Here is a 24,714-nt window from a genome sequence, read left to right as displayed (position 1 = left end):
AAAGTGAAAGTGAAGTCGCTCAGTCGTGTCTGACTCTTCGTGACCCCATGGACTGCAGCCCACCAGGCTCCTCCGTCCATGGTATTTGCCAGGCAAGAGGACTGGAGTGGGGTGCCACTGCATCGCAGCTAAGAGATGGCAAATATGACTGGCAATGAACAGTGTTTCCAAAAAACAGCTCCCTTGCCTTATTTCCTTGCTTTCTTGTGCATCAAGGTTCTGCTTCAAAACCAGAGAAATAAAATTTCCATAACAATGTCACAAAACATTTATATGAGTGATTAAAAGATGACAATAAAGCTCAAAAATTACTATTCTGAAGCAGTAAATATCCTGCTATGTTCAATTCTGCCAAAATCACTGAAGTCTGATGCCCACCCCTAACTCTGCAGAATGTTCCAATTATTAAATCTTGTTCAGGCAAATGTAAGTTTTCAATACAATTAAGTTGCACTTAAAATTTTTAGGACATTAACATGTGTTTGTCATTTGAGTATCATAATACCCACGCAGAGTTTATAGGGCATGATCTGAACCCAGTGACACTATAAGTAGGTGGCAAAACCAGAATCCAAAAATATGTCTTCTAATTCCTGGTTCACTACTCTTTCCACAACATTATGCTGCCACTCTTTTAAGGCAAACAGCATACGATGCAAATGGAAATTAAAGGAGTTAAAAGTGTCTAAAAGGAACCAATGAAACATTTCAAAGCTGTCTGCCTAAAGTCATCAGAAGAATGAAGGAAAGGGATTCTGTCTCCATAGAAGGAAACACAGTGTACTTCTACAGAGTCTCTGATGACAATTATTTTAAGACACATGTATATCACCAGAAAGAAAATCAGTGCCAATTACCTATGCTAATTAAACAATGATACAATACTTTCTAATCACTTACAATTTTTCCTCATAATTTCATCCTTTAGGCCAAGAAGGCCATTGTTATTTCTTATCTTTTTGGCAACAGTCCTTCTAACAGGTGTAAGGTGATACCCTCATTTGCCTTTGATTTGCATAGCACTAATGATTAATGATGTTGAGCATCTTTTCATGTACCTGTTGGCCACCTGTATGTATTCTTTGAAAAAAATGTCTATTTAGAACTTCTGTCCATTTTTTAATTGGATTGTTTGCAATGCCTCATTGCTTGAGAGCACTTCACCACTGTCTCTGAGATATTTGTCTAAGCTAATGACACCCATTCTGCATGCTTTGATGCTGGTGTTTTTTGATCTTACCATAAGATGTTAACAGGAAGTTTCTGCACAACAAAGGTAACATTTCAAATACCAATGAAACTTACATGACATCAACAACGCATGCAACTCAACTGATGTGATAGTATGAACAACTATGAACAAGTTCATAGGTGCACTGAAAAAGACAACTACAAAAGTATCTGGCCCACAGTGATTCTAAAATACTATTAGCTGTAAAATGCATGCTAATTTGGGGAATATTAACATGTGCAAGAACTGTCTTATCTTAGAATGAATAAAATAAGGTGAATTACACATTCAGTCACAGCTATTCAGATCTATCAAGCTGAGTTAAAATTAATGTAGTAATAAAAATAATTTTTAACTGTATTTTAATGTAACTCAAAGGTATCCATCCTTCCTACTTTTTTTTCTCCCAGTTTATGTGAGAATATAATGGTCAAAGGAAATTTCTGTGTTATCCAAAACAGATGATCAACAACAATCAAAAAAGAAAACCTACTGATCTGTTTTTTGAAGCATAATGTGAAAAACAGAAACATATCTACCAGATCTAGATCACAATGAAGATAAAGATCATTTTTTAAAAGTTGCTAATTATTTATCTTATTCTAAATGTCATAATGATCCTAAGAATCAGAAATTAATCCTACTCTTCTAACTGAGCAATTGCTACTTTCTCTTTATAAACAGTAATTTTAATTACATGCATCTTAAGGGTGTCTTCACATAAAAACCTTCCTATAGGTTTAGAGTTAAGCGATCACATTGAGGAAAAGGGTGTGCAAAAATATAAAACAACATGTATGTTACTTTAACCATTTTTTTTTAAATCCAGGGGGAAAAAAGAGGAAAAGGTCAATGCTTTTTAATCAAAACCTGTGGTGGGGGGTGGGGGTGGGGAGGGTGGAGAGAAGGGAAAAAAGAAAAAGTTTAGTTTCTACATAAGTCCCTTCAGAAGCACAATTCCTTTAATAGACTGAAACTCTGTGTTTGATTATTTTATTTCCAAATTGTGTAACTGTGAGATCAAATGATGTACTTTCACACACCTGAAAGAGATCCAGCAGGTCCCCATATCCTAGGGGTTTCCTTGCTCTGAGCAGTTTCACTGCAAAATTGCAGGTTTTATCCTGGAAAAAAAGAATTAAACTAGGGTACCCCACTATGAGTCACACTAACAGGGGTTAATAAAAGGTTTTTAAATTTTTAACAGTCATTAAATGACAAACTATAGCTCTTGTGAAAGAAATAAAATGTGATGGAGACATGACTGCTATCCTTAAAATCTTTAAAATCTAGTTATGGGAAAAACTGATACTTCAAACACTAAAAAAAGTTTAATGGTTCAAAATATCTGAAAATATTTTAAATGATTCAACATAAGGACAAATAAAATTATGAACAGTGTCATCGTAAAAGTACATTACAGGTAAAGGAAGGATTATTCAACAAATGATGTTGCTATAATCAGTAATTCAGCAAAAGAAAAAACACCTAGGTCCTCGTGTAACCCTCTATTATTAAGAAAAATATCAAACTGCAGAAAAACAAGAAGAAAGTAAAAGTGACTATCAACTACATGGAAGGAGAAGGACTACTTAAATACAGAGCAACAAATCAGAAAAGTTAGATTATAGAAAATAAAAAGCATCTAGATGAAAAATTACGGAGAAGGCAATGGCACCCCACTCCAGTACTCTTGCCTGGAAAATCCCATGAACGGAGGAGCCTGGCAGGCTTCAGTTCACGGGGTCGCTAAGAGTCAGACACAACTGAGCGACTTCACTTTCATGCATTGGAGAAGGAAATGGCAACCGACTCCAATGTTCTTGCCTGGAGAATCCCAGGGACGGGGGAGCCTGGTGGGCTCCTATGGGGTCACACAGAGTCGGACACGACTGAAGCGACTTAGCAGCAGCAGATAAAAAATTAAGAGGTAAATAATGCAGATAATATGATATAAACATGACAAGTTAATATTTTGCTATATAAATAGCTCAAACACTTGATAAAGAAAACACAAAAATTTTAAAAAAAACTAAAATGAAAAAGTAATTTATTAGAGAAAAATGTTCAACATTAAAAAGAAATGTCAATTAAAATGAGAAGTTACTTGCTTGTTCAAGGACTGAAAAGATTTTTTAAAATAATAATCTTACGAGGATGCTATAAAAATACATTCACATGTCGTTGGTAAAGGTATAAACTTATCTTTTTAGAAAGCAGTGATGAAAAATTTCAAGAACAGGTTCATATCCTTTAATAATTTCATTCCTAGAAATGTGATATAATTCTAAATACTGAAACATACCTAAATTACAATCACTTGCTGAAATATTTTGGAACAATTTCATAAATTAGAAAATATGTTATCAAAAAAAGTATGATGTAATAAAGGCAGGATAAAAATTAAAATTTGTGTTTTTAAAAAGGGGGGAAAAGAATAAAGAAAAACACATTATGTGGCAGAGAATGCTCTCTGATCCATTAGGTCAATTTGTTAGCAAGCAATGAAGTACAGCCTCCTGTATCTTCCATCCTGGGTTAGAGTAGCAATCTACCAACAGGCCCCTTCCATACTGATGATACACTGAAATATGCCTTTCACATGTTGTCAGAGTAATGTACAGAGTATAAGAATACGTATATGAAAGTGTCACCTCCCTAATTCAAACACTTTCTATCAAGTTGCTCAGGAAGTCACACAATGGCAGGAGTTGGACAGGTACCCAAACAGACCAAACTGTTTCATACCTCATGCATTTAAGTAACTTCCCTTACTTATTACTCCTACACCTTATTTGCCTGGCTAACTCCTTTTCGAGCATCAAGACTCAGCTTCATAGTCCCGGGTTGGATTAGGAATCTTCCTGATATTCTTGTAACAAGCCCATCTATACTTCCACCTGACATTTACCATATAAGCCTCAGAATTTTCTGTTTAGAATCTGTCTCTTCCATTACTCTGTTAACTGGCTGACATGATCTAAATATGACAAAATTCATGTACTCAATCATAACACGGAAAATTAAAGAGAGATCGAAAATATACTAGTGGCAACACTCAAAGAGTCTTACTTGCATTTTGGAGGAGCCTACATTTAAGGAGAGCTTACTATTTCCCATGTAATGTGCTATCTAGCAGCAATGTAAGGAAGAATAAGATATCGATCCTGACCTCAAGAAGTATGTCTTTGGGAAGGGAAAATTTCTGACAAAGAGCTCCAAAAAGTAAATGGAGGAGCAGGTAAGCTAAATAGAATGAATGGCACAAACATACTTTTCAAATATATTTCTTGCATTAACACACAGATTGCAGGTGAATTATATTACCCATCTTTATATCTCCACCAGTGATTCTTACATAATTATTTCTTTATTAAGAATATGTTATATGGGATACTCTATGGATGTTTGTAAAGTATCACAGGTATGTGGACTGATAAAAGAGAATATACTGAATAAAATCAGCAGACAAATAACACTTTAATGTAAAAAAAAATTTCCAAAGTATATTTACTCATTGCTACTGAAATTAGAGAACGCTTAGCAATAAGACTATATAGATATGAAAAGAATGAGGGAAATTGTGAGGACAGAAGAACACAAATCATACATAATGATTACGTAAAAATTTTCTATATATATTGACAGTAGTTGAAAGCGGTGTTAGGTGGATGTAATTACAGTTTTGAGTCAGGGGTTAAATATACAATTTTAAAAGATTTCACAACTTCATTGATTTCCTTATTTCCAATATCTATTCAAATAGCAGATTCTCTGTTTATATAATTTCTGTGTAGCACAAATCTCAGTCAAGTTCAAGTATATTTGTTGTAAACTAGGATAATGAAAACAATTTATAATATTTGATAGTCAAGCGTAAGATGAAGGCATTTGGCCTTGTAAATGAAAAGCTTCATGCTGCTATCTCGCACTTGCAGTCTTAAAGGAAAAGGCAATGTTGAGATAATGATCTGTATGTGCATTGATGCTGACATTACCTGGCATAGCATTCCACTTATGTCAGCATTCATGAGAGCAGTGAAAACAAAGAAAAGTAAACATTAAAGGAGGGTGCTTAGAAGTGGGGGTGTAAAGCCAAGATTTATTCTACAATGTAAGTAACCTTCCCTTGGAAAATAAATCTAAGAAAACTCAAGTTGGTTAAAAATCTATGCTAAGTACTATTTCCTCTGACAAGGGACCCTAACTAAGGGTTCTGATTTTTATAGCAACCTTTCTTATTTTCTGAATATTTCCCATATCACTGGAGACTCTTCAGTTGTTTGATACCTTTAACATCTGTTACAGCACAAAAGTGGTAACCTACAGTCTTTAGAGAAGTAAACACTTCTCAGGAAATAAAAAAAAAGTTACCAAAAAAATTTTCTCAATATTAACTATACCCTGAGTTAAGTACTTGAGAAATGACATACTAATTTAAACTCTTCCCTTTTTCTTTGGAGCCCATGAGTTTTCAAGATGACAGTGGTCTAAAATCATAAATTTTTACTAATCAATCAACTGCTGTAAATACTTGGCTAAAACACTAGGAAAAAGTTTAAATGCTAATATACCTCCTCAAGTACATGGTTCTGGATACTATGGATATTAAAGCAGGAATTATTAATTGTATGTGCATAAGGATTTGTTCTAACCTGACTTTAATAAAGCTAACTGAATTAAAATGAAATTAACAGTCCACTTAAATATTAAACTCATACTGAGAAAAAAAATGTTTTAATTGTCCTTAGTATGAATTAGACATTTTATGTGGTACAGAACTCTGTAACAGACAGTGATCCTCTGAAGAAAACAGTCTCTTTAAACAAATTGTCCATCAACTACAGACTCAATGAAAATTTCTGTTACTGAAGAATAATTAAGGACTTACCATAATATCAGCAATGACAGAAACAAAAGTAAATATTTGCAATGACATGCTAATATAATTGGCCTATGACATCTCCAACTTAAAAACACCCGTGTCCACAGTTCATCTTGAAACAATTTCCTCATGGTCGCTAATCCGCCCAACACGCATCTCCGAACCCACGTGCCCATCCTCCATCCAGGCACACACACCTCTGCCTGTGCCCGCCACTCACTCCGCGCCTTTGCTCAGTACCACACGGAGCAGTACTCAGCGCTGTGAATAAGGTCATGAAACTCTGCTGTTTCGTCAGAATGTTCGAAACCAGAGGAGCTGTGAGAAACAGGTGCCACTTAGCAGGCTAACCCTAAGGTGGCAAAAATGAAATCCACTCTCATCTGTCACCCTAAAACTAGCCCCAAACATCTTCATTTCATTTTGGAACATTCTTTAAAATTCCACCCTTTAGGAATTTACTGGTATCCTTCTTTAAAAAATGTAAAGAGACTTCACTATTTGGACTTTGCGTAAACCAGTTTAACAGGGCTGCTTTTCTCCTGTGACTAGCTGAGAACAGCACGGGTGGGACTGGAAACCACGCGAAGGAGCAGCGAAGCAAGCCGCGGGGCAGCGCCAGCCCTCGGGGGAGAGCGCCTGGTGCGGAGACCGCCCTGGCGGCAGGCTGCGGCCGGAAGAACGGGCTCTCCACAGCCCGGAAGCGAATCTGATTCCACCACTTACCATGCGGCCGCAGGCCACTAAACCTCTCTGCATCTCAATGTGCTCTGCTAGCAAAAAAGAATATTTCCCCACAAGGTTGTCCTATGCAAGATCAAGTGGCACAAACACCTCACATGTAACAGAGTCTCAAAAATGCCAGTTTCCTGCTTTTGTGTGTTCATTATTGAGGCAAGAACAGAAAGGCACGAAGAAAAGGAGGAGGTGGACTGAGTATCCAAAGGGTGCCAGAGAGAAACTTTTGAAAATTCCTCCCCCTAAACTAGATCAATCAAAAGAACGTTAAATCTCTATAATGCCCTGCTTATATCAAAGATAAAACAGATCTGGGAAGATGGTCTGAGAACAAATCTTCCTTTCAATACAACAAATATTAACTGAATGCCTTTTATGGGTAAGGTGTATCTTAGGTGATTGACAAGAGGAGGAGGAGAATACAAAGATGAGTATGAAAAATCTTTGCCTGTAAGGAGTTTGTAGTTTTAAGCTTTCTGATTTCAGAGAATAGTATAGCATTCATCTCTGGGAAACCCAATTAGTTCATAAATTAGGGACTTTTACATGTTCTTTACCATTATAGATAGCATGTTGGAGCATAAGGAAGAGATGCTATAAAAAAAAAAAAACTGATGGGTCTTAAGATTCTACTTTTACCATTAGTCAAACTTTCATTAATTGTTGAATTTTTAATGCAAAAAATTACCTGCCAAAATTTCGGTGTTTCGTGCAGCTATTGTTTTAACTTTTATTATTCCTGATTCAGCAGCCTGCAAGAATAAAAATAATTAGAACATAAAACTTACTTATTGACATGAATTATCTAGGGAAAAGAAATTATGTATGATAAAATCTCAAGCACAGAGTCAGTCACTACTATTTTTTCATTTTACAAACTTCAGATACTAATATCTAGTAGTGAAACATACACTAAATGTAATAAAGTATGATTAACTTGATTATTCTCATGCAAACTCTGCATTGCAAAAGCATATTGCCTTTCTATGCCTTCAATTGCATCTGAACTACCCTAAATCCTCACATTTAAATCTTCAGAAAATAAAAAATAATAAATAAAATCAAAGACTAATGAAAAAAAAATAGGTTTCTCTTTCCCATTTCACACTTCTCCTTCAACCATAAAAAGAAATTGTAAAACACTGCAAACTCAAGTAAAACTGCTTTGAATTAGAAGAGAATGAATAACCAAGAGCCCTGTCATTCCTTTTAGATTGTGCCTTTTTAAAACGCTCAGTTTCCTAAGGTGTCTCACTCACTTCAGCGTAGGTAAGCTGAGCGGCAGGACCTGAAAGTCACAGGGCACTTTACAGCACGCCACAGGACTGTGTCGTCCAACATGGTAGCCGCCGGCTACGTGTGACCAGGCTTCCCCAGCGGCCCCGTGGGAAGGAATCCACCTGCCAACGCAGGAGACCAGAGTTCGAGCCCACGGTCAGAAGCAGCCCCTGGAGAAGGGAATGGCGACCCAGTCCAGTATTCTTGCCTGGAAAAATCCATGGGACAGGGGAGCCTGGTGGGCTACAGTCCATGGGGTCGCAAAGAGTCAGACACGACTCAGCAATTAAACACGCACATATGACTACTAAGCACTTAATATGTGACTAGTCGAACTGAGTTGTGTTAAATATTATATACCATTAAAACTAAATGTTTCTTTTTACTTTTTAAATGCAATTTAAAATTAAACACATGGACTGCATGTGTTGCCCACATTATACTTCTACTGGACACTGCTAACATACAATATTGATATGTAACTTCCATTATAGAAACTCAGGACATTTCTACTATTAAGAAACATGCCTATTTTATACTTAAACTGGTGACCATACCTCCAAAAATAATACACAAGTATTCATATATTGTATTCAAGATTTCCTATTAATTTGCTTGCCACTTGTTCATTTATTCTGTTATCTCTTAATGTTTACTAAGGGACAAGTAGTAGAAGGCACTAAAGTTTTTAAAATAATGATGGAAGAATGCAGTGTCCTCTAGATTATTAGGCTGAGGAGCAGTGGGTTGATGTATAAAATAAACAACACATTATAGGCTATACAATGTATACCTTTGTCATTTTGTGGAATTCCAAGCATGTGAAGCCCTTGTCTGTGAACAGAGAATTTCCAACTTCAGCGTTGAGCAGAGACAGCAGTGATGGTCTCAGGGCAATGAGTTTTTCAGTGGCTCTTAGCTGTTCAGCCCCCTCTCATTCCTGTACTTTCTGAGGTTGGCTTCATCCAGTCTTCTACCAATTCTACGAGCCCCTCAATGTTCTATCAGCAAACTTCATTTCTGCTTACATTAGCCCAAGTTAGTTTCCATTGCTCACAATTAAGAAGCCTAATGAATATCTAGGACTTTAAGAAACTTTAAGAAATGGAAATGTTCTGAATTAAATGCACATGGCTACTAGCAGAAAAATGTAGTCAAAATAAACTACTTCATAGAAAGATTATTGATTTTCTGATTATCTAGGGGCAGTGTATATTAGAACATCAGACACTTTAAAAAAATCATGATGCCCAGGTTGCAACCCATTCCAAAAATTACATCAGAATGGCTGCCAGTGGGAATCACGCATTGGCATTTTAAAAAATCTTCAGGTGATTCCAACACGTGGCAAAATTTAAGAGGCTATTGTCATAATATAAGCAAAAGATGATGGTGGATAGGCCTGTGGTGATAATGACTGAGATGGTAAGGAGTGGTCAGATTCTGGATATAGTATGAAGATGTATAAACCAAAACAAACCTACTACTATAAATGCAGTAACACTGAAATTACTATGTATACTTTGTTATATTCATACACCCCACTTTAAATGTCTTAAGTAATTTTCTTACTAAGTCAACTGAAATTAATCTATGGTCACTGAACTTTCTTCCACCAACATTTCAAATGTTCAAACTCTCTCCCTCCTTACCATGGCCCTCTGTACCGTGCCTGTGCTCAATTCAAAATTTCATTCTACTTCAATCAACAGATATCAAACTAAATCATCATAAATCCAATGTAATCTGTTCTAACTTTCTGAATTCTAGTCAGTTTCCAAAATCAGTCCTGTAGCATACTGGATGCTACATGTCAGTAAAGGATTTCCGACTTGCCAGACACTATTTTGATCTTCTCAAATAAATAAGAACTGACCCAAGTATGAATCATAAACAAGTATAAATAACTAAATTACAAGTACAACATATGTTTAACAAATATTTTTATACATCCACACAATAAGGAAAACAATGAGTGTTTTTTCTTTAGTTCCAAAATAACAAGTGTTTTAAAAGGTATATAAACTCAAGAAATCACCAAAAGGACTGTTTGTTAACTCAGATGTAACTGGACCTATCTCACAGCTCCTAATTTTTTTCATCCAACTTTCTATTGTGAAACTTTGAAACTGTACCACCACCCTATTCTCATTGGCACCCCGTGTTGCTGCAAAGTTTCATTACCGATGTTTATTGACAACACTTGTATATCATGGCTCCCTCACCTCAAGCAGTGCTACTTCATACCTCAGCCTGGCGGACATCTTCAAGAGTGCCCTGTATAAATGCAAGTATTCAGACTCAGATTTCCTTCTATTTATCAAAGATTGTCTGTGTGAAGAAGAATCTTTAACTTCTTGCTTTAAAAGTAACCCCTACCCTGATTAGACTCTTGTAGATTAGATACTTACATATTCATAGGGGAACTACTCAACTGCAAATTTAGTTATTTTCCTGAATTGGCCCTCAGAAAAAAAAAAAAAGTCCCAGTTCTGTAGACTTTAATAGGGATGATACAGGTTATGGTGGGTAGCCTAAAATCTCTATTCCCCAGGGGCAATCTATGAATTGGGTGACAAAGTCAAAAGTATTAAATATGCTGCAGCATTTAATATTTGTTCATCTTAAAAGTAATGTCTCTCAAGAAATACTTTTTTCTCTTTCACAAAATTCTTTGCTGACCCAAAGAGACACACCCACCAAGGACTCTGAATATAGAAGCCAACATTACAGTAAAGATAAGATAGAATGCTGAAATGCTGACTCCTCTTTCAAGACAACACAGAAGATCCTTGGCCTAACTTCTCAATAAACTCTTCCTGGGCAACCTCAAGCCTATGGTTTCAGTTACTTTCTAAATACTGAAGAATCCTAAATTATATTCCTGTTCCTTAACTGTCTCCTAAACTATAGGATTTATTACCCTATATTTTTAAAAGGCACCTTAAAGTCAAGATATTCAAAGATGTTATCACCTCACACGCACACCTCCAACTTCCACCCTAGCCTCAGAAAAGCCGGTTTCTTCTCCCTATAACCTCTGTTTTTGTGAACAGCAGCAGCAACCATGCAGTCACTGACCAGGTATCTGAGGTTTCTCCCTGACTCCACAAATATAATCAGTCACAAAGGCTACATAGTGAACACATGTTGTGCTTTTTTCCTTCTCAAATGTCATTTCTACACCTTAGTTCAAACTTCTTGTTATCCATCTAAAGTAGGAAATTTCCCCACTTCAAACTTTGTCCTCCATCCATCCTCAGTTGTCTTACTCTTCAATAGCCCCCCGAACCCATATCTAGTGGTGTCTCTGAAAACTAAGTAGCATAAGGACATCTTTCAAAAGGAAAAAGAAATAAGTCTCATGGACCTACCCGTTGCTGACAAATTTAATTATGTATAAATATTAATAAATTATAAATAAACTCCCTATTTTTATAACTCTTAAATTATAAAGCCAAAAAATTCACAAATAAAGTGAACACTAATTTAATGTGACAAATAATGCTTTGCTGAAATTAAACCACTGCTAACAACATGAAGATGGTGCAGGTGTCTCTGATTCTGGCACCAGGAGCAGAGACAGAAATACTGTCTTCCATAACTTGTTTTTCTATGGCAAGTATCAACAAGTCCTTCCATCTCCGTGAGTCGTCTATAGTTTGTCCCTGTCGTGTATTCTGTTTCTCCTATGACATGTCTGTTTCTCCGATCTAGCTGTAAGCCCAGTGAGGATAAAAAATGTATTTCATTCATCTCCCCATATTACTAATGCTTATCATTATGCAAACAGAGGATATATATAAACATTTATAAATAAGCAAAAGAAAAGTTCTAAACAGAGGGAGGGACTTTACTGTCCACTCACTGAAAAATCCAGAGGAAATTTGATCCAGAGAGTCACATCACCATCACGACTACAGCTTCACTTCTCTGCCATCCTCTTGGTTCTGTCTTGTTCCATGAGTAGGTTCATCCTCAGGTTGCTCCAAAACTTGGCAATAAAATTAGTTCCAGCCATTCTATACCTCACAACTTCATATGACACTATCCAGAGAGAGAGAAAAGGTCTCTTCAAGCAGCACTTGAGGAACAGAGAGGAAGCTTTCCCTTCCCAGGAGCACACATTTGCACTGTGTGTGGGTGTGTGGGCAGAAACAGAAGTGTGGAAGTGGAGATTAAATCAGATCAAACTAATCAAGCTATCCTGGAGCACGGAGTGAGATTCATTCATCTAAATCCAAAGAGTTGAAAATGAAGGAAAAGTGCAGCCCATCACTGAAGAAAGCAAGAAGGAATGAACGCTAGGAAGGGACTCAGCAAATGTCCACTTCGAGAACTCCAGACAAGTCCACAATAACAATAGTAACAATAACACTGCTTCTCTTCACCAAAGCCTCTATGTTTTATTTTAAAAAAACAAAACAAAACCATACTTATTTTTTAAAAACATCTATGAAAGAAGAGTCTCGAAATTAGAACAAATTCACCAAACGCCCAAATTAATTATTCACAGGATATAGCATGAAACAAGAGTTAAAGAAGAAATGTGAAATTCAAGTTAATGGCAACTTAAGGAGAATAATGCACTCAAGAGACTAGGGAGGTATGAAGTTGCCTTGCAAACTTAGGATTTCAGAGCTCAGGTAAAATCCAAAGACCTAAAGTCAAATCCTCACTTGGGAATACCTAATAGATCTAGAACACTCCCTAGGGGACAATACTCTTATAAAACAATTACTACATTGAAATCAATAAGATTTTCCTCTGTAACAAGTAATTAGTCTAAAATCTCAAAGCTCTGAAAAATATATACCTATATGGAATCCTATTCAAAACCTCTGGGCTAAAAAATAAAGACAAAACAAAACAAAAAACCCTCTAGCTTCAAGCAAACACATTTTCCTTAATATAATGTATCAAATAAAAGACTGAAATGCAGATTACATGTGGATAGCTAATAGCACGTGAACCATGAACTTCCAGATGCTCAAGCTGGATTTAGAAAAGGCAGAGGAACCAGAAATCAAATTGCCAATATCCGCTGGATCATCAAAAAAGCAAAAGAGTTTCAGAAAAACACCTATTTTTGCTTTATTGACTACGCCAAAGTCTTTGACTCTGTGGATCACAACAAACTCTGGAAAATTCTGAAAGAGATGGGAATACCAGACCACCTGAGCTGCCTCCTGAGAAATCTGTATGCAGGTCAACAAGCAACAGTTAGAACTGGACGTGGAACAACAGACTAGTTCCAAGTAGGAAAAGGAGTACGTCAAGCCTGTATACTGTCACCCTGCTTATTTAACTTATATGCAGAGTACATCATAAGAATGCTGGACTGGATAAAGCACAAGCTGGAATCAAGATTGCCGGGAGAAATATCAATAACCTCAGATATGCAGATGACACCACCCTTATGGCAGAAAGCAAAGAAGAACTAAAGAGCCTCTTGATGAAAGTGAAAGAGGAGAGTGAAAAAGCTGGCTTAAAACTCAGAAAACTAAGATCATGGCATCCAGTCCCATCACTTCATGGCAAATAGATGGGGAAACAATGGAAACAGTGTCAGACTTTATTTTGGGGGCCCAAAACCACTGCAGATGGTGACTGCAGCCATGAAATTAAAAGCTGCTTGCTCCTTGGAAGAAAAACTATGACCAACTTAGACAGCATTATTAAAAAGCAGAGACATTACTTTGCCAACAAAGGTCCGCCTAGTCAAAGCTATGGTTTTTCCAGTAGTTATGTCTGGATGTGAGAGTTGAACTATAAAGAAAGCTGAGCGCCAAAGAATTGATGCTTTTGAACTGTGGTGTTGGCGAAGACTCATGAGAGTCCCCTGGACTGCAAGGAGATCCAACCAATCCATCCTAAAGGAGATCAGTCCTGAATATTCATTGGAAGGACTGATGTTGAAGTTGAAACTCCAATACTTTGGCCACCTGATGCGAAGAACCAATTCATCTGAAAAGACCCTGATGCTGGGAAAAACTGAAGGCGGGAAGAGAAGGGGACGACAGAGGATGAGATGGCTGGATGGCATCACCAACTCAATAGACATGAGGTTTGAGTAGGCTCTGGGAGTTGGTGATGGACAGGGAGGCCTGGCAAGCTGCAGTCCATGGGGTCACAAAGAGTCGGACACGACTAAGCAATTGAACTGAACTGATATATATGGTATGCCTATATATACAGTATTCCTTTTCTTCTTCTTTAAAAATTTAATCTCCAACAAGCATCTAATTAGTACCTCTCAGATATACAAATGCTTTGAACTATGACAGACAGAAGGATAAACAAGATGCAAAACTGACAGTCCTTAAGAAGCTATTTAGAAAATACCATAGCTAAAGGTAAAAACATAAGAGTTATAAGGAAATAATTTATAAAATAAGTTTCAATGAAGGTTAAGAAAACATATCAGCTTGAAAAGCCTGGGCAGGAGCTGCAACTATTCCTGGCCAGCAACCAGCTAGTACATGGCACACAGCAGGTTTTCAAAAATTATTTTATGAACAAATGAAAGAACAAATGAATGAGTAAATGAGGAAAGAAATGAGAACATTATCTCTAAAGTTGGTTCATTCATGTAACAAATGAACAAGCAACATGGGTTAAATTGAGGGTAGGATTTTAACTTTTTAAAACATAGAAGCAGATGATTTTAGGCCAGCAAAAGGAACAAAAAGCTACCAAAAGCCACATCATGGAAGAGGGAAGGAGTAGGGCATATTTGGAAAATGAAGAGCAAGCAACAGTTTGGCTTAAGTATAAAGGGATTTGAGGAAAAGTGGAGGGTGATGAAGGAAGGATGGGAAGATCAAGAAGGTCTTAAGTGTTATACTGAGGAGTTCTGTATGTACAAAGTAGCCATTGAGGATTTCTGAGTTGTTTACGTACAGAAATCTGGTGGTAACATACAGCAAGGTCTGTTGTGCCATTAATGCATACCAAGCCAGGCATAAGACTGATTCCTGGGAGCTAGAATAATAGCTAAAACAACAGAAAAGAGGAGAGATACGTTAGAAATTACAGAAGTGGAAGGAACATCTGACAATGGATACAATATAAAGAGAATTGAGAGAGAGAAGACAGCCAAATATAACTAGAGTAAGCAAGAATGATAAATTCCATTAACAAAACAAGTGAAATGTGGGGACAGGACAAGTTTTAAGAAAAATAAGTTCAATTACCAGAAGTTCTATCTGAAGCATGTGAAAGATACTCCGGTAGATATGTTTAACAACTTATTGGCCAGAGACATTATTAATAGTCTTTTGTTACTTGAATGTTATTGACCAAGTGTTTCAATATTCACTTATATAACAAACCACCAGTTACAGGTATTAGGTTCTGCAAAAATCCCCTGATCAATAATGCGTTAACAGATAGTTCAGTAAAGAGGGCGGAGGTAATGAAGTAGATTTAGGAGTCATCAGCACTGAAGTAAGGCCAGAAACAATGGGAGTAGATGCAAGTGCCAAAGAGATTAACACAGATAAAGAAGATGTCTCCAGACAGACCTTGGGATACACTTATATGTAAAGAAAAAGAGACAGAATACTGAGAGAGGAAGGAGACATAGGAAAGTAGAATGTTACAAAAGTCAAAACAGGAATGACAAAGGGTAACAGATGATGAAGCAAGGCAGATAAATAGATAAATGGGAAAGATGATAAAAACAAGTATGCTTTAAAGACTCTGCAACATGATGAGATGAAGATGTAGGAAATGGATGCACATGGTCCCAGTTCTTTCACTTTCTAGCTTCACTACCCTCTGCAGGGATTCTCTGGTGGCTCAGATATTAAAGAATCTGCCTGCAATGCAGGAGACCACGGATCAATCCCTGAGTCAGGAAGATCCCTTGGAAAGGGAAATGGCAATCCACACCAATGTTCTTGCCTGGAGAATTCCATGGACAGAGGAGCGTGGCGGGCTACAGTCCATGGGGTTGCAAAGAGTTGGACACGACTGAGTGGCTGATATGCACGCATACCTTTTGCAAGTTACTGACCTTTCCAAGCCATAGTTTCCTTATACCTGTAAAACTGAAATGCCATGTTGCAATAGAGTCCGTGGGTGTAACACTACTAGAAAGACAATATTTTACTCAACTCTGAGGTAACTTAAAGAAGACAAAGGCGGTTTCTCATTGATTTTTGTACTTCCTGCCATGCTTTACACTTTAGAAACTAACTTCTATTAAATTTTAAGAGTAATAGCAAAACCCTCTATTTTGTATATGGTTGAAAATAAACTTCCCTGGTGGCTCATATGGTAATGAATCTGCCTGCAATGCAAGAGACCCAGGTTCAATCCCTGGGTAGGAAAGATCCCCTGGAGAAGGGCATGGCAACCCATTCCAGTATTCTTGCCTGGAGAATTCCATAAACAGAGGAGCCTGGCAGACTCCAGTCCATGGGGTCACAAAGAGTCTTACTACTACTAAGTAAGTAATTGAAAGTCGTTCAGTTCAGTCTGACTCTTTGCGATCCCATGGACCATGGAATTCTCTAGGCCAGAATACTGGAGTGGGTAGCCTTTCCCTTCCCCAGGGGGAACTTCCCAACCCAGGGATCGAACACAGGTCTCCCACATTGCAGGTGGATTCTTTACCAGCTGAGCCACAAGGGAAGCCCCAAAACACTACTACCATATAAAACAAAAAAAAAAAAAAAAGGAAATATTTCCATTTTTGGAGACTGTCTTCCGTTTTGATTTATTAGTCTCAAACACTGTCTTTTATTTCTTCCACATCACCAAAGCCTAGTGCTAACTATATAATACATTATTTTCTGACTAAACTATGTTTTCATTGACCTTGGCTCTCTATTCAATTTCATGAAAGCAAAAATACAATTGTCAAAATCTTAGTAAAAAAAAAAATAATAATAATAAGCTATATTATGCTTTACACTTCAACAATAAATTTCATTGGTTATGGTACTAACTTTCATAAATAAATAAAACATGTCATGGACTAATCAAAAGCTTTTAAAGAAGCTTTCATTATAAAACACTCTTGGAATATTGTAATAAGCTTGTAAAATTTTCCTAGATGTCTTAGTGAAAATGTTACTGCTTATACTACTCTTAAAGTTAGCATCTAAAATATTTATCAGAAACAAAATAATTTAATAGACCCTAGGAGTTTAATCCAACCAGTCCATCCTAAAGGAGATCAGTCCTGGGTGTTCATTGGAAGGACTGATGTTGAAGCTGAAACTCCAATACTTTGGCCACCTCATGCAAACAGTTGACTCATTGGAAAAGACTCTGATGCTGGGAAGGATTGGGGGCAGGAGGAGAAGGGGATGACAGAGGGTGAGATGGCTGGATGGCATCACCGGCTCCATGGACATGAGTTTGAGTAAACTCCGGGAGTTGGTGATGGACAGGGAGGCCTGGTGTGCTGCAGTTCATGGGGTCGCAAAGAATCGGACACGACTGAGCGACTGAACTGACTCAACTGAGGAGTTTAATGTGCCTTTCCTGGAATAAAATCAATGGGAACATAAAAAGAAAAGAGCAGAGTCAAAAATCAAAGATCACTAGCATGTCTGCACAACTATATAGAATTGTATTATAAAGGAAAGTCTTGACTAAAATGATTTATAACTCCATACCACACTTGTCACACTATTCTGAGTAGTGTTGACACTTTTGAAAATAAATTATGAAAACTAAATAAAACACGGACTTATTCTTCATGCTAATGAGAAGAACACAATTGGCTGCATCATAAACAAATTTCTCTGACCTATGTCAACAGGAAAAAAAAACTATAGTATGGTATAAGATATTAAAGGAAAACAGCTCCCAATTAAGCATGTAAGCATGATCCAGCCCTCATTATTTACTGTCATAATGTCCTGAAAATAAGATCTTCACCCTACCAGAAGAGCCAGCTGACTTGGGCCTCAATCCCCAAACAGCTGGTTAAGAAGAGAATCCTGTCATGGTAAGTAGAGGGCATCTCTTTCACCAAAGGGCCCCACTCAGCATACAAACACCAGACACTGAGGAACTCTGCCACAACAACCTTTGCTTTTTAAGGCAAAAATCCCCTACCAACCCAAACTTAAATGTATAAGAAGTACAAAGTTCATAACCTGGGAAGACTGCTTGTATTTTATTACATACACCTCCACTGATTCCACTTCATTTAAAACGAGACAAAAATTCATCCAAAATCCCAACTGTGACCACCTCAAGTCATGACCTTCACCCCTTTCCTCTGCGGTCACCCACTCCCTGGGCTTCATCACCCTTTAGTGCAGCAGCACTTAGCAATCTGAAATCCAACAGCCCCCTTCTGTCCCGTCTGCCTTTATCCTTCTAGCTCTCTCACTCCCCAATGCCACTGCTCTTGAATTACATTGGACCAATTCAATTAAACAGCTGTTAGTTCCTTAACCTTTCCATCGTCCAATCCATGTTGTCTTGGTTTTCCTTCTTTGGGAATCCAACCTAGATCTCACGATCCATCATCATTTCAACTACTTTTCCTGCCAAGACAACATGATCCACTACTCCCCTCAAGCTTCTACCCACCACTTCTTTCACCACTAACTACACCTAGCAACAAGCTTGTTTCCTATCTTACCACTCAAACAGAGGCCATAGGCCAAACTGTCCACAACTTCCTATCCTTCCACTAGTCCCTCATTCAAATTTATCACATTCAAATCCATTTTTTGCTCCTTACCTTCCTCTATCAGAAAATAATGTCTCCCTTCTCAGACTGAAAGCCAGTTCAATACACGTAAGCACCTGACACTCCAGCTTCCTCAGGGCCCTTGCTCTCACCAAGAACTTCCTTTCTCCCCCATACCCTTCACCTCAGCCATCCCAGCAGGCTCTTTCCCTCTCAATGCTCTTACTTTCAGAGTTCCTTCTTTAGTCCTGATATGCTCATTCTGTACACTCTTCCTGGACCATTTTTTCTATTCTTATGGTTTCTGCTAACATGTATAATTGATACTCCTAAAACTAATTGAGACCTCCTTGTTAAGTGCCAAACCATCATTTTCAAACACCTACTGATGGCTTCCACCTGGATATCACACATCAGCTTAAAATAAATATTCATCACTACTCCCCTTTTTCCCAAAAACATTTCCTCCTTTTAATGATTTACACAGTTTCCTAAACCAGAAATCTGGGAGGCATCACAGATTTCTCTTTCTACCTCATAAAAAACATCACTATGACCTGGTAATTTTATTTGCTAAATCTCTCTAATCCATACCCAGTCTTTCACCCACATCTACCACAATGCAAGCAACTTTCCATCCACCCCTACTATTACCTCAATGCAGACAAACATCCCTAAAATATCTGCTCTCTTTAATTCAATCTCAATCCCCTCTAATTTTTCCCTCCAGTAATGTAAATATAAATTTGATCATATTACTATCTTAAAAAGGTTTAATGGTTTCCAATCACCTTCGGTATGACATTTCTTTTACATGGGATACAAACATGCTATTTTCCTCTGCCTAGCATGACCTCCTCCTCCTGCTGACTGCCTTCTACTTATCCTATAAAGACTCCGCTCAAGAATGACAAACTCACTCTGACCACACTTCTAGGCTCAGTTAGACCCCCCTCATTTCTTTCCACAGAGTAGTACAAATAGAAATGACCAAAAAGGCTTTATTCATTAAAAACATAAAACCTCAGAGTTTACAGCCTCTGAGGGCCACTGAATATCAATTACATAGAAGTGATTTTACAAAGCCTTAAAGTAGTTTTTAAGACAAAGAAGAAAAATTTATACAAATATTCCAGAACAAATCAGCAAGTACACTTATGTTTTAAAAAAAGTTACACTGCTGAAACGAAAATTCATATTTAAGAAAAATGAGGGGGAAAAGGACTATCACCATTATTAATTACTCTCTACTATAAAATGATAATGACATCATAGCCATTATAAAAATAATTTAATATGCAAATTGTTTTATAAATGAAACCAATTAATACGGAAAAAACTATGTAGAAAACCCAGAGATAAAAAATAAGTATCAGTAAGACATGACCCTTTATCAACACTCTTTTCTTCTGTATTTCTAACAAATTTGAAATCTTAAAAAATGCAGCTCATTATTAAAAAATTAGAGCCAATCACTATGGCTAAAAAGGTTGAAGTTATTAAAACTTAAAGACTAAACATAGAATGTCTCACTTCATTCTACCTTGTTTAAAAAGTAATGTGAAAGGAGACAACCCTTGCAAAGTACAGATACGCAGTCAGATCCGTATTGTATTAAGTTCCGAGGAGTAGGCTTCCACATAGGTCAAAACGATAATTTTGCAGGTAATGTTTGTGAAGACACCAGGTGAATGTTAACCAGCAAACCAGCATACAGATGGAAAAGCTTCTTATACCCAGAAAGGCTTTGCATTAGGGTCTGCCAAACACACCTCTCCCCACTGCTCCCCCAATAAACAAAGAAATACACTAAAAACTCACCAGTTCCCTTTAAGAACAAAAGTCAAAATATGTATCCCTATCAAATTACCAGGGAGAAATGAATTCAACCAAAATATTTCTTGAAAGTCAAGCCTTGCTCCTAAAAAACCATCGCTATCAGGCTAATTACTTCAGTCTTGTTTCACACTTGTGACGCAGTTAAGGTTATTTTTCAGTTCCTAAAGAACTGTCCTAAGCTTACTAGAAGTGCCACAGGTTAAGAAGTCAAAGTTCTTGCATCCATGAAGCATGTACTATATACAAAATTATGTATCAGGGATAATCACACCAAAAATTACTTCTGTGATAACCTCACAGACTAGGTGCGATTACTTAACGCCTCTTCAGTCAAGGGTCAAGTGAAAAAGCTCATGAGATTTATTCCAAGTCCTAGAAACGGGCTGAGTTTTACCATGTGGCGTTCTGAATGCATTTTCCAATAGAAATAATGTAATAAATGGCAATTTAATCTCCAAGCTAGCCCACAAAGGCCTATGATTACAGAGGAATCACTACTTCTATTTGTATTATAAGAACTGGGAATGGCCAGTTCTATAAATAATTGTTAAAATTACAAAATAGAATTTGACATTTTTAAATGAGAGCATATCCTGGGGTAATAAGAATAGCCTGTTTCTTTAAAAATACTTAAAACAGCCATATTCTTTAAAACTCATATTTATAACTTTCAACAGATCATATAGAGAAAAGAATGAAAATCGATATTAAAACAAACTACTGACTATCTGAAATAAAACTTGTCATAACATTCATCTTTCCAAAAGTGGCACGTTTGATTTTCATCATTGGGTAGGGAATATTTTCGTACTTTATTAAAAAATTACTAAATGGAGTTTGTTGGAGAATGAGACCAAAGTACAGAAAAATTAAGGTTCCTAAGAAGCCTAAAATTCAAACTTTATTGGGCAAGTTCTAATTATGAAATCGCAGATATATACCAAACTGCATTAAATAGGAGTAAGTGTAAAATAACTGCTCGAACAAAAATATCTTATTTCAGAAATGGGAAAAGAAATTGAGTAGCATCTTTAAAAAGTTTAAGAGACATAAAATGGCATCAAGAGAAAAAGCTAATAGTGACTAAAAGCTAAAAATTCCAATTCAGGAAATATTTCGAGAATTTAATTTGTATATATTATTGAGCCTTTTTAACAGTATGCTTTTCCCCTCTGAAAACTTTCTCATCATAATCTAATAAGCCCATTCTTTAACTCTATTTTACATCTGAAAGAAAACTGAAGCTGAAAGTGGTTAAGACGTCTCGCGAGCACTTAAACTCAGGTGTATACTATTTGACTCTAAGCCCAAACTTCTCAGTACATTGTTGCCCTTAACAAGGCTTAATGTGGTCATTGTGGTTCTTCACTGTTTGCCCTAAGTCAAGCGTTTCTGGATAATTTATTAGTACTTCATGATACTAATAAAGAGTTAAAACTGCATGACACTTACCAAGAAGGAAAAAAAGCTACTTTCAATTGAGTGACATACACCAGAAAGCTGAGGAGCACAAGCGGTACCACAACTATGATTATTAGCTTTTAAAGGCAACAAACCTAAATTTTTGAATCTGGCTTAATTTCGTGTTTGAAAAAGGCCAGAAAAGAGGAGGGTACCATACACCTAGCTGAATTCGCTGACTCGGCTCACTGCGCGAACTTCGGTGCTAAATCTGGACAGGACAGTAGCGAAAATCAAAGCGCCTTAGACTTGCCAAAAGGAAACTACAAAACCGCTCGTGAAACAACCCACCGGTTCGCAAATCTGGAAAGGTGAGGGCCAAAGGAGAATCAGACAGGACTGGAGGATGGGACTGAAGGACTGAGTCTAAACAGGATCGACTATGCTCACCGTGCTTTCTCCCGAAGTCGCCCGGAGCTTACCTCCTTGACCGGTGGGAATTTCTTCTTGCATTCCAGGGACAGGGCCCGCAGATCGCTCTGCATATTCTCCAGCAGCTTCTTAACCGCCTCGGGGCTGTTGGTGCCAGACATGATCCACCAAGCCCCGTGCCAATTTCTGAGCGGCGCAAACGAACTCTGGCACTTGTCAGTTCCTTGGGGCGACAGAGAGCTCCCTTCAGGCGCCTCTGGCCCTAGGGCTGTCGGCCCCTAGGGCTCCACGGGGGCTCGGGCCGGCCTGGGCAGCGAGCCCGAGAGCCCCCCGCGGCCTCCTCGCAACTGCCCCCGCTCTTATCCCAGGGGCCCCCGCAGTCGCCCCGCCCTGCTAGGCTCCGCCGACTCTGGCGGAGGAGCCCACCAGGCGGGCAGCTCTCTCCCGCTGACGCAGGCTCGGCTTACACCGGTTGTCACCAGCCAAGCTGGAGAGAAGCTTCAGTGCTGTCTCCCCAAGCCCCCTAGACTCGCCGACGCCATTAGCCGAGTCGCCCACAATTCCGAGCGCGGCCGGGACACGTCAGCTACACTTCCGGGCAACGCGGCCACCGCCTCCGCCGCGGCCAACCCGAGCGTCGGGTCGTAGGCAGGGCGTGGCCAGGGGCGTGGTCGCGCTCGGGGCGGGCCCAGATCAGGGCTGGGGCGCTTCCTTGGGCCCAATTCCCAGCCTCGGAGTCGGCTTAGGGCACAGTTTGCCTCGAGGTTCGCTTGCTTTTTGGTGACAGGTGTCTGAATAGTGCCCCTGGTACTCCTTGTTGCGTCTGTGTTTATGTTTCTATGAAATTGTATTTCGGTGTAAACAGTTTGCTTCCTTTTGGATTAATCCTCATTTGTCCTGTCGCTCATTTCTGCCCCTTCGAATATCGGAACAACTGGCCCCAAATCAACGCCTACCTTCTGTTCATCCTCCCCCCAACCCCCGACCTAAATTGCAATTCCTCCATAGAACTGTACAAAGCATGCCCTTACAAAGTACATTTACTGCGAACCAGTCGCTTATCTTCCTAACTTGTAAAATGGAGCATTAAACTGCCCTCTACTCCAAACCCTTTGCTCGTTTTCCATTTTACCCAAAGTAAAAGCCAAAATTCCTCTGTTCACCTACCTAACGCTCTGCGATCTGCCTCGTCTCCTTTACTGCATGTCTGTCTCCTCATTAAAATGAAAATTCAGAAGCGTTGAAATGTTTTGTTTTGTTTTGTTTTTCCGGTTTTGTTCCCGGCTGTATCTCCAGTGCTTGGCACACAGTAGATGATCAATATTTATTGAATGAACGGATACTCTACTAAAAACAGTGTTTTGATGCTCAAATAATGAACCCACATAAAAGCCTGCAGTTAGGTTTGAAGTACATGTAAGGGAAAGACAAACAGCAAAGGAAGCTGTGCTTCTCTGAAGATCCAGTTGTGTGTGTAGGAAAGCTTGCTTTGCTTCTCCGAAGATCCAGTAGAAGGAGTGTGTGTTTGCCTGGCTTCTCTGACAACCAGTGGGCAAGTGCTTTTATTTATTAATTTATTTTTTGGGCAAGTGCTTTTATTTATTAATTTATTTTTTGGGCAAGTGCTTTTCAAGGGAAGTTTCTAGGTGGGTATAAGCCGGGGCAGGGGAGGGAGGTTGCCATGTGGAAACAGAACAGTCAGCACTGCAGGTCACTATATTTTTGCCCAAGACATTTCACACCTGCTGAGTAGGCCGCAAAGAAAGGTTAGAGGGAAGCTTGAAATAGGATAAAGGTAGATGAAGAAATGAACACCTTCAGACAACTGAGCTGATGACACCTTTATAGCACAGAACACAGGGACTTATGAAATTGTCAGTGGGTAGCAATGTTGGTTAGGAAATGCTGGTTGTAAAATAAGTAATTACTTGCACCACAAGTAATTCATAAACTTTTTTTTTTCTTTTTTTCCTTTCTAAGATGAAGCGAAGCAAGTGTAGATGAAGGTGGCAGATGTGGTAAAAGTCATTTGTATCATTTGTGCCTATTACATCACTTCTGGGAAACTTTACAGTTGTATTAAAAGATATGAGTTTAGCAAATAAAAACAAAAACTTTGGCAGAATATGCGACGATGTAGCAGACATGATTTTTGAAGTTCTAGAGAGGTTTTAAAAATAAGCCTCTAATAACTGGCTAGTAATCTAGGGTTAAGATCCTGTCCAGTGCCCTTCCCTATGTAGTCAA

General features: G+C 38.2%; 1 protein-coding gene across 6 annotated transcripts in view; it reads right to left on the bottom strand.

Moving 5' to 3' along the window:
- MON2 (MON2 homolog, regulator of endosome-to-Golgi trafficking) overlaps positions 1-23,048 on the bottom strand; it is a 109,488-nt gene extending 86,440 nt beyond the window's left edge. For 2 of the 6 annotated variants that reach the window (XM_043447479.1, XM_043447480.1), the window contains exons 1-2: positions 22,518-23,048; positions 7,543-7,606 (exon numbers count right to left, since the gene is read on the bottom strand). In XM_043447479.1, the coding sequence (XP_043303414.1) occupies positions 7,543-7,606; positions 22,518-22,628 (175 nt within the window). In that variant the 5' untranslated portion in view covers positions 22,629-23,048. Of the gene's footprint in view, positions 1-2,274; positions 2,294-7,542; positions 7,607-8,925; positions 8,967-12,000; positions 12,180-22,517 lie in introns of those variants that run through there. The other 4 variants (XM_043447483.1, XM_043447481.1, XM_043447482.1 and 1 more) reach the window with 4 other exon arrangements.
- Between the last annotated feature and the right edge of the window lie 1,666 nt (positions 23,049-24,714).

This window comes from Cervus canadensis, chromosome 25, assembly GCF_019320065.1.
Source record: "Cervus canadensis isolate Bull #8, Minnesota chromosome 25, ASM1932006v1, whole genome shotgun sequence".
NCBI classification, from domain to species: Eukaryota; Metazoa; Chordata; class Mammalia; order Artiodactyla; family Cervidae; genus Cervus; species Cervus canadensis.
The sequence above is the reverse complement of the archived record's forward strand: the minus strand, read 5'-3'. Positions and strand labels throughout refer to the sequence as shown.